An 11,345-nucleotide genomic window follows, 5' to 3' on the forward strand; every position below is an offset into this window, starting at 1 on the left:
CAAAAAAAAATTAGTGGAAATTTTTTCTAGGAAAGAGATCCTAAAATTCTGACCAGATAATAACCCCAGCCCAACCTCCATTTCCTATGTTAATAGATCAATTTACATCTTTCTAGCAAAATGGTTTCAGGCTACATGAAAAAAAAAGAAAAAAGTCATGCCTTTCTTCTTAAACTGCATTTTGGGAGAAGATTAAGGAGGAAGGAAGGATATGACTCTTTCCAGGGCTTTGTAGGGTATTTGCTTCACACATCAAATTAATATTCTCAATTTTAACTCAGGAGTACATTCTTAATTAGGGTATGAAATGTTTTAAAATTTTCTTCACTTTACAAATGGCTGCTTTTTCAATTAACTGTGCTTCCCCAGCCTCAGGATGATCTTTCTATTAGCAACAGAATGCTTTCGAGTATTTTGTGAATACTAATTCACAAAATTAATTAAATGCAGACTTAACTCTGAAAACATATATTTTACCACAAAGAAACCCTGCTGTCTTCCAACTACTGACCGATCACAGGCTTTGCTGGGATCAAGGGGATCCTAAAGTCCTAAAACCCCAGCAGTCAGAACTGAAAGTAGGAGAGTTAAAAGGAAAAAAAACGAAGTTCCTCATTTTGTATTTTAAATGCTCCAAACACAGGGGGGGATAAAAAAAGATAAATATCCCAAAGTTCACACAAACTGGCCGCGGGAGCAGGGTTGTGGCACGTCCCTCACACTGCTCACAGTCAGAGCTAGTGGAGCCCTTTGAGCTCCTACACGTGTTGTCTGTGTTTAAACTCAAATAAACTGTATTTATTTTGATGTAAAAAAATCTATCAAAGCAGCACTTAAACGTAACCAGATTTCTGCTTACCAAACCAAAAAGAGCTTTTTTTAGACAAATGTTAAAAGCTAATAAAAAATGTAGACCGCCCAGCGTCATGCTTGGTGGTGTTACGTTAAAACACTGAGCAGGCACAAACAGATTTGCTGGAATTGAAAACAAACAGACACAAAGTGCCCTGCTGCAGCATCCAGGCAGCACCTCAGCCTGCAGCCGAGGCTCGGCTCCTGCTCGGGAGCTGCCCGTGACGGATGCGCACGTGCATCCCAGGGAGCCGCACCGTCGGCGGTGCCAGAGCAGTTTCTGCCCAAACGGGCAAGGCAAAACTTGGAAAAACCTTACTTGCAAATGGCCAGCATGAATCAGACCCAGTCCTACGGAGAGGGATGTGCCCTACATGTGAGTCAGGTGTCTTGAAAGGGCACAAGCACGGAGCACAAATACTCCTATGACAACGCCTGCGCTGCTGCAAAGAATAACCCACGTACAGGAAAGAAACACAGAACAGTGGTGACCACGTATTTTTGCATTAGTATGGATAAAAGGTGCAACACTAAGAAAGCCACATTTCTAGACCATTGAGTCTTAAAACTTATTACATCAACTAAGGAAAATGCATTTCCCCCCATCCAGATGCTTTTGTCATTTGCCAGGAGATGAGCGGAACATGAAGCCTTAGAGGAGAGGGCACTGGAGGGAACAGGAGAAGAAGGGGTGCTGAGGAGGGGAACAGCGAAGCAATATCATCTAAGATGTTCTCTTTGAAGTATTAAGAAAGTCAGCTTGTAAAAATTAATGGATTAGACCTCCAGCTGTTCAATTCTCAGCTTTAAATTTAGAAGGCATTTGACTTTGGAACATTGGCACATAATCCATAAAATATATTTAAATTTGTAAAAAAACCCCCAAATCCCTTGTATTAAAAGGTCACTAATAACTCAGAATGTTTTAAACTGCATCAACACAAAAGCATCTGGCAAAGGAAAAGCAGCAAACTACAAAGAACTGCAGTATTTTTATATAAGCCAGTCATCTAATCACTGTGTGTAAACTGGGTTTATCTACAGAACAGCAAAAATTCGGAATTACATTTTAAAAGCTGAGAAATCTAACCAAGACCAGGAAGGTGAGGGCAGACCTTGAATTTCCTGGGTGACTCCACAGCTTCACCTATTTAATTTCCTTGAGGTTCCCCGTGCCCCTTACCCAAGATCTGGTACACAGCCAGCCATGTTCTTAACAGTCCTCACTAACAGAGGCTCTCGTTTAAAAACGCCCCTCAAAAAAAATGAAACAAGAATCACTTCGTATTTAAAAATAAACAACACACCAATCTTAAACACGTCCTGCAAACCTTAATCATGTGTTTACAGGTGCAAACATTGTTCTTCTCAAGGATGTAGATTTTTCAATGGAAAAGCTGGACCAGCTGGACAGGGAGGCGGATGCCGGCCGGAGCCATGGCGCGATGGCGAGGTGGGTACCAGCGCCTGACGCCCACCACCCACACTGCCTGCATCCAACACGCTCCAGTCCGAAACACGCAAAGGACAATCTATTCCATACCAGAGAAAAACCAGGGAATGAGCCTCTGACTATAATTTGACTGGCCTCTTTCAATATTCTCAATGTGCTTGAGAAATTATGTCACTAAACTCTTTCTGGTATTTCAGTAAATTTAGCGTTAACAAAGCATACACGTTAGGCCACCTGAAGATTCATTTTAGAGCTGGCTCTGCACTTTCTGGGGAGACTCTCCTCATGCTCAGATTTAACAGAAATACATGAGAAACCACTGACTGAAAATGTACAGTAATTTGTCTAGTACTAAAATTTTATATGGCCACATAAAGGCATTTTACTGTACCAAAACTTCTCCCTGGTATAGAACACTACTGAGGCTGGGAGTCAGCTGGTTCAAATAAAAGCAGACTATATCGTTTTAGGTTAGATTTTTGTTTGATGCCTTACTCTTTGTTCTACACAAGTAACAACAAACTGTATCTGAAGGTATTGCTAATTAATAACGTTTTTTATCAAAATATTATTTGCAGTTTTATGGTCGAGCATTCCACTAGGTCACTGGTAAAAAAAAAACAGGTATTGTACCTTAAAAATTAAGAGCAGACACGGTGTAATACATCACCGATCAAAATAAATCTATGCTGTCATCCAAGCTCATATATAAATACTAAGTGTAATTCATTTCCTTTTACATTATACAGAAAGATCTGAAGCACATTCACACACCAATTTCAAGAAACATCTCCCTCGAAGTCTGTCACGCACATCCTCGCACCAAGTGTGTGCAAAACAACCCCGTTAAAACTCACCTTGCAACCGAACGGGCCATCAGAAAATAACAGACTTTGGGGCAAGGAAGCACCAGGATGCAAACCAGATAGGTAATCTGCATTAATTCAAACATAGCCAGATTGCCCACTGAAATGAGAACAGGTAAATCTAGAGACCAAAAATTAATAGCCAGACAGACGGTGGATGCAAAGGCAAACAGTGGCCACAGTTGTTACTGAAATGCCAATAAATTTACACACTTCCTGCACTAAATATTTTAGTATATCACAGCAAGAGGAAATACTACTGAAAATTTTGTCCCTTGCTTTCTCTAATATTTGCCATAAAGGTCAACAAGCACACTGCTACAGAATGTTTATAAAACAAAGGAAAACATTTCTAAACAGGACCATTTTCTAGTAGAAAGTATTAAAAATTATAGTCAGTCAAGGTAAACAATAGAGAATTTCTGTCATTCACATGAGGCCAAGCAGGGCAACCCTTCCAATTAATTTTTTTTTTAACAGGTTAGAAAAGTTTAAAGCATCATATTAAATCCAAACCTAATGCACACCAAACTCTCCCCCAGGATAAGCAGCGGGAGCGTTCTTCCCTCATCGCTCTGCTTGCTAATTCAGATGATTTAATAAAGATGTGCGTTTGATGTACGTGGAGTTTATCGTGTAACTTCAAGATAAAGGCAGTAGCTTCTTTTTTCACTGAATTGTTAAAATTGTGTAAGTTTCAGCATCCCAGTGATGAGGCAAACAAAGCAGCATCGGGAATCACAGGCCCCTCGCTGCAAAGGGCGCTGAGCTTTGCCGCTGAACTCGCTTCCACAGCGCTCGCTACAACACAGCCGCTCACAGCACGTTGCTTGCAGTGAGGGTTCAGTGCCTGAAAAACCTCACGAGAGGTCTGACAAACTCGGTCCCAGTAAACAAACCCAGTGCCTTGGTAAAGCCTCTAAAAGAAGTAGGCAGTATTTAAAATAAAGCATGCAGCAGAATGCACTGGAAAGGAAAAGAAAACAAAGGCTCCCGGCCGCATCTGGACCAAATTTGACCTTTGTTAATGTATTTCTAGTAATTCACAGATGTTACGCGCTGCTCCAGCAAGAGGGTTGGCCTGTGGGCTCATTCCAGTGATGGGTTCGGTGTAGCGATGAAATATTAACAAAAACTCACAGATGAAGGCTAATGGTGCCGTGTGGCACGTGCCCGTCAGCCCGGACCGACGAGCCCAACAGCCACCGAGCAGCGGAATATATTCCCATTCTTTCCAATCAACACCTGCACAGTTCTAGGTACATAGTGATGTCTTCACCTGACATCTGCAGTATGGGACCTTCAAAATTTCAATTAAAAACTAAAACCAAAACCCCACTAGCACTTAATTACTGGGTTTCTAAAGAATACTAATACACATTTCACTGAAGGGGAAGTTGTTCTGGTTCAGTCAAGCCAGGAAAAGCAAAACCCCATTAAACCAGCCCTATATTTTTAAGTGAATTTGATCTGGTTGTTCTTTGTCAGCTAGAGCTGTGGTGTTGGAAGTCAAGACAACCCCTCTAGACTCAGTGTTATTTATCTCTTACTCCCAGCTCAAGCTGCTAGGCAGAGGAAAACATGAAATTCTAGAAAGCACTTTCGGAGGAAAAAACCCCAAACCTAACCAGCTACTTCACATAAAACATGTTGGTACAAGAAATGATGCATCAGAGAAAACTCCTTACAGAAAACACATTTCAGGGCAGAGCCACATCCAGGCAGCGTTACTAATACTACATTCCGAAACGAAACGTGAACGCACGCACAGAGCTCGCGGCAGGCCAGCGTCGGAGGTGTCACACCTCGCAGGGGCACCAGCAGCACCAGTGTCTGCTCTCAGCAACCTCCAGACCCACAGCTCACACAACTGCCAGAGATAAGCGAATCATTTTAATGCCATTATGGGAAAAAAGGTGAGCTCCAAGGAATCTGAGCAGCCATTAAAACAACTCAAGCTGTTTCCCCCATAACCTGTGCATTAACAGAGTATTTGAGAAGTTCCTGATCCTGCTGTGTTTTCGGGAGCCTGCTCTTTCCTTCATGGCCAGCACTGAAGCCGGACCCTCTGCTGCACTGGCTGAGAGTGGCAGGCAGTGGACACAGTGCCCAGCACTGCACCGAGGGGAAACTGCCCCCCGACACCCACTGCCCCTTCCTCTGCCTCCATGGCACCTGAGGAGCCGCCGGTGCTAATCGCAGCAGTGCCACAATGGGAATAAATCCCCCACCGCCTGCCCTCTCACGGCAGGTGTAAATCAGAAGCCCCCAACAATGACTGCTCTGGGGAGGACCCTGGGTCTAATGCTGCTCTCATGGACACTGCCCAGCCCCAAAACGGCGCCCACCTTCCAGCACGGCGTTCCGCACGCCGAGGAACTGCCTGAATTCGGAGGAGCGCTGTCTGGAGCCTGCGCATCCACCCCGACACTGGGTTACTGCAGATCCCAGCCGACTGAGGAGGTTTAAAATCTCAGCCCATGTCTAAAGAAAGCCTTTTCTTAAACACAGTTTCACACACTCAGGAGTATGGCAATGTAAAGTTACATTATTTCTACTGAGCGAGGTGAACAGCCTGTTTAGTCTCACCTATTGTATCTTTATCATCTCCAACAACAGTTTAAGTAAATTCTCTGTGAGTCTGTATAAATTTCCTCATCCGAGGAACCAGCCCATTCAAATCCCTCAAGTGACTAAAGCATGAACCAACCCGAGCGCCTCTGCATTGTTGTGGAACTGGTTTGCTATTTTATGTTAAGCCTCTGAAATACTAAAACATATCCTTATATAGGAACACTGATTAAATGGTTTTCCTTCCAAGTGATGAACTGTTTTAACACCAACATTGTGGTTATCGCGACCAGAAAGCAATTACTTCTTTCACTAGCTGTTACTAAGAATAGCTGTGATCAAAGTGACTGGAGGAGTGCTGTTAAAAGACACTGCAGAAACATCGCTCCGTATCACAGACACACACAAAATATAGATCATTTTAAGCCAAATTACACTTTTAATAAATGTGCTGTTCAGAATTAAATCACTGCTCAGGATTTCTTTTTTCATCCAGGAAGTCAAGATCTGTAGAATAAGTTATTCTTTTAAAATCGATTTCTAAACACAGCACGGTGTGAGATCTATGTATCTGTGTGTGTGTGTGTGTGTGTGAAAGTGCACATGTAACGGGGTGCGTGTGGTGTGAGAGAACGTATATATGTGCTTGAGCCTGCCAAGGCAGAAGTGACAGGAACTGTGATTTGTGCTAACTAGCTATTGATCCAGTCAGATCTAGATGTTGTGTACAAGAAACAATAAAAGAGAAGGGGCTAGGAAGGATGCTGTGTGCAACTCCATTTAAAAATGGAAAAGAAGGGCCCCAAACAAACCAATTTATGTCCTTGCCTGGGTGAAGCATGGAGAATGCTGATGGGCTTCCTCGGGTCTGCCGTGCATGCTAAACACTCTGCTCGAAATGAGAGTCTCCTGCGCTGGGCATTAAACATGAACAAAGAGACAAACCGTGGGGGCTAGGATTCACGCTTCAGAAAGCCAAAGCTGCAAAGCCAACCAGAACCGGGTTAGGAAACAGCCCAGTTTCCAAACCAGCTCCCTTCATCCGAGGAACCAGCCCATTCAAATCCCTCAAGTGACTAAAGCATGAACCAACCCGAGCGCCTCTGCATTGTTGTGGAACTGGTTTGCTATTTTATGTTAAGCCTCTGAAATACTAAAACATATCCTTATATAGGAACACTGATTAAATGGTTTTCCTTCCAAGTGATGAACTGTTTTAACACCAACATTGTGGTTATCGCGACCAGAAAGCAATTACTTCTTTCACTAGCTGTTACTAAGAATAGCTGTGATCAAAGTGACTGGAGGAGTGCTGTTAAAAGACACTGCAGAAACATCGCTCCGTATCACAGACACACACAAAATATAGATCATTTTAAGCCAAATTACACTTTTAATAAATGTGCTGTTCAGAATTAAATCACTGCTCAGGATTTCTTTTTTCATCCAGGAAGTCAAGATCTGTAGAATAAGTTATTCTTTTAAAATCGATTTCTAAACACAGCACGGTGTGAGATCTATGTATCTGTGTGTGTGTGTGTGTGTGTGTGTGTGTGTGAAAGTGCACACGTAACGGGGTGCGTGTGGTGTGAGAGAACGTATATATGTGCTTGAGCCTGCCAAGGCAGAAGTGACAGGAACTGTGATTTGTGCTAACTAGCTATTGATCCAGTCAGATCTAGATGTTGTGTACAAGAAACAATAAAAGAGAAGGGGCTAGGAAGGATGCTGTGTGCAACTCCATTTAAAAATGGAAAAGAAGGGCCCCAAACAAACCAATTTATGTCCTTGCCTGGGTGAAGCATGGAGAATGCTGATGGGCTTCCTCGGGTCTGCCGTGCATGCTAAACACTCTGCTCGAAATGAGAGTCTCCTGCGCTGGGCATTAAACATGAACAAAGAGACAAACCGTGGGGGCTAGGATTCACGCTTCAGAAAGCCAAAGCTGCAAAGCCAACCAGAACCGGGTTAGGAAACAGCCCAGTTTCCAAACCAGCTCCCTTCTAATTTCACCAACAACTTTCTTAGCAAAATTACTAAATGTGGAGGGCTGTAAAAAGTCAGTCTGTACTACCAGAGGTAATGAAAACAATTTCAAACTACACTGCAGTACCAAAGTACCACCTTTCCTAGGCACAAATAATGAGTTTATATTGTGTAAACTGCACGCATGTATTTCTAGCACACCAAAACCCGCCCGCCTGCCCTCAGATAGCAGGTACAGCATGTGCACCCATTGTAACAATCACACATACAGCCAGGCAGGTTGCAAAATAGGGATTTGATAAGATAAAACAGAAACCAACTGAATCTATAATCATCCTTATCTTAAACAGCTTTTATAATAGAGGTTTTTCCATTAAAATATTTTTTTTCCTGAGCCTGGGGAATTATGATGCCCTCTGGACACAAGGAAGGATCAAAAATGACAACTAATGTCGAAATTAAACATCTGTCAACTAAGCAAGTTTTACACTAACAGACCCAGAGCCTTATTTTAAATTGCCTTTCAGTTAAATGAGAAATAATTTGTTACAAGCCGTTCAGTTCAGTATCACGCTGCTGTGGGCTCCAAATGCAAGCAGGGGGCACCTGGACCTGAAGGGGCAGCACTACCACCAGCCTCACATTTTTGTGGTTTAGGAAAACCCTCAGTCGCAGTTTTGGGAAAGTGGTTGGAAGGTTCAGCTGACACCAGGCTCTGTGGGAGCCCCTTCCTCAGCACCCTGTGCCTGGTGGGACTCCACAGGAGCCCCCTCCTCAGCACCCCAGTCCCCTTTGCAGCACCCCAGGCCCAGGAGCTCAGCTGGGGCTCACTGGAGCCCCCTCTGCTCAGCATCCCTACTTGCCCATTCCCTAGGAGGCATGATGGGGACAGGGCTGGCAGCAGAGATGCCATGGGGCAGTTGTCACCTAGACCAGTCAGGCAGCAGGCACTTTGTCCCTGACACTGGTTCTCCCAGCAGAGTCACCCAGCATCCTGCAGCCCCAGCCCAGACTGGGAAGGCACCTGGCACCCACCAAGGGTGGAGTGGGAGTGGAGCCAGTGTGTGCCCAGAGTACCAGGGCTGCAGCCCCACCACATCCCCTCCCCTGAGCAGCCCACAACCACCCCTGCCCCTGTGCCAGCACCCATGTGGGACAACTGATACCTTCTTTGCTGGGGTTCGGGGGCTTGGGCTTCTCCCAGGGCGCCATGGGCTTGTCCTCCTCCTGCCCCTCCATCAGGGCCTTCTCTCCAGGCAGGTACCAGGTGGAGTTGTGCTCTGCCATCAGGGAGTCCAGGTCGATGGTGCTCATGGTGCCCTTGACACCCTCCGAGCAGCAGCTGCCCAGGTCGCTGTCCCCATTCTGCCCCGCACACTCCCCCTTCTTGCTCTTCAACCCCAAGGGCTGGTCTTCCGAGATGCTGAACTGCTGCCGCTGGAGCTGGATCTGTGCCTGCAGGATTTCCAGGGGGTGGATCTCATCCTGGGCCGAGGTGCTTGTGGGGGTCCGCACCTGCTCCATGCTTGGCGTGCCAGGGTGAGCGCCCGCCGTGGTGCTGAGCCCATAGCTGTCGGGGGTCGAGGTAGACGTACTGAGAAGGCCAAGGGCCAGGGGCTTCTGTCCGTTGAGAAGTGCGTGCTCCCCACGGGGCAGCTTGGGCGAACCACCCAGCAGCGGGCTACGGGTGGGCTTGGAGGTGGCATTGTCAGAGCTGGAGGACACCTCGTCCTCGTTGCCATAGCTGGTGCTGACCTCGTCGGGAAAGTCCACGTGCGGGGAGCTGCCATCTGACTTGGTCACGCTCTGGATGCCGCTGTCCAGGGAGGACATCAGGTCTGGCTGCTCCGCCAGCAACAGTTCACTGCCCTTGCCCCAGGACGGTGAGGTCAGGGGCTTGTCATGAGGGGTGCCTCCACCGCGCTCAGCGCCCGCAGCCCCCGGTGGGCCCCCCGCCGCCACCGGCACTGCCGGCTGCCCTGGGCTGACACCGGCTCCCCCACCCTCTGCAGCTGAGAACTTCTCAAAAAACGTGCCAGGGCTGACGTGCCCGCTGTCCCGTTTCCGGCGACCCCGACCCCGCCCGCCACCCGCCTTCCCCTCACCCCCGGCCACTGGCTCCAGCGCATAGCCGGGTGAGAGGCTGCTCTCCGCGGGCAGCAGTGGGGCAGTACCCGCCGCTTTGCCAGTGCCACCCCCGCCTACTGGTGGCCCTGCTGGGAAGTAGTCCGGGGCAGCAGGGGGCGGGTCGGGCTCGGCCTGGCTGAGCTTGCGCTTGGCCTCGGCCGGGCTCTTCTTGTTGAAGGTGACGTTGAGGTTGGGAGCACCCAGGCTCGCGATCATGTTTTGGCAGGCAGTGGAGAGGGCAGCCAGGCAGCTCTGCCCGAATACATTGTCCTTGCTGGCCGCCTTGCTGAAGGAGCCCAGCGAGAGGGCACCCAGCTTACTGGCAGTGGGCCGTGGTGGGGGTGGCGGGGGGACCTCGGACGGGGGTGGTGGGTAGGCCCCTGGCGAGGCGCTGAGGGCAGGTGCAGCCCCGTGGGCCGCCGGCTGCCGCGCTGCCGCCGCAAAGGGAAAGCCAGGCTGAGCGGCGAAGTCGGCGGGGCCACGGCGCTCAGCAGGGGCACTGGGCAGTGCCACACCGCTGCCTGGTGACTGCAGCTGCGAGAGGCCACCCATTGTGGGTGTGAAGGGCGGGTGGACGCCGGGAGATGGCAGGGCCTGTGCTGGCCCCTCGCCTGCCATCCGCAAGGGTTCCTGCAACCCCAGCCCAGTGCCGCCCGGCCGGAAGAGCACGGCAGGGCCACCCGGTTGCAGGCCCAGCTCGTGGGGGGCTGCCGCAGCTGGCAGCCCGGGCGCTGCCAAGCGCCTCGGCAGCAGCTCCCCAGGTGGCGGTGGTCCTGCGAACCAGGCACTGTCAGGGGCCAGGTGCGGCGCCGGTGGATCGAAGCTGCGGCCGCCACCAGCCTCCCGCTCGAAGCCTGGCGGGGGCAGGCCACCGGGTGCGCCCACCTCACCATGATGCCCCAGCTGCTGCAGACTGGGCGGCCGCAGGCGCTGCTGGCTTCGCGAGGCCATCTGCTTCATCACCAGGGCCGCGTTCTGGCGCTGCGCCAGTGCCGGGTGCTCAGGGCCGCCGTGTGGCAATGGGCCCCCAAAGGCCTCAGGTGCCGGCGGGGGGAACTCGCCCGGCAGGGCAGGGGAGGCCGTCGGGGAAAGGTGACTCTCCATGGCCGGGCCGTGCATGCCGCCGCCCCAGGAGGCACAGCGCTCGACGCCAGGAGTGCTGGGGAAGTCAAACCGCGGCCTCTTGGCGACGCTCACGTAGGGGGCATCGAAGTGCTGCAGTCTTTGATTTGGTGGCTGTTGCGGAGGAGGGTGCTGCATATTAAACACGGGGTCGGTGTAGGGATGCATATTCCTGTTCTCCAGTCTGTGAATAGGGTATTCAAACTGTGCATGCTGGTTCTGCATTATGGGCCCATTGTCCTGCAGGTTGGAGTTGGGAGCGTTGGCTTCTGTTTGCTGTTGCCTAGGGATGGCTGGCGGGCAGGAGTTCTGTCTGGCCAGCAAGCCCGGCGGCTGCTGCGGTGGTTGTGGTGGTGGTGGCGGCTGCT

General features: G+C 49.2%; 1 protein-coding gene across 1 annotated transcript in view; it reads right to left on the reverse strand.

The window, feature by feature from the left end:
* MN1 (MN1 proto-oncogene, transcriptional regulator) overlaps positions 1–11,339 on the reverse strand; it is an 85,080-nt gene extending 73,741 nt beyond the window's left edge. The window contains exon 1 of the mRNA XM_017734916.1: positions 8,895–11,339. Coding sequence (XP_017590405.1) covers positions 8,895–11,202 — 2,308 coding nt within the window. The 5' untranslated portion in view covers positions 11,203–11,339. The remainder of the gene's footprint in view (positions 1–8,894) is intronic.
* Between the last annotated feature and the right edge of the window lie 6 nt (positions 11,340–11,345).

Source organism: Corvus brachyrhynchos, unplaced genomic scaffold (genome assembly GCF_000691975.1).
Source record: "Corvus brachyrhynchos isolate BGI_N302 unplaced genomic scaffold, ASM69197v1 scaffold114, whole genome shotgun sequence".
Classification (NCBI taxonomy): Eukaryota; Metazoa; Chordata; class Aves; order Passeriformes; family Corvidae; genus Corvus; species Corvus brachyrhynchos.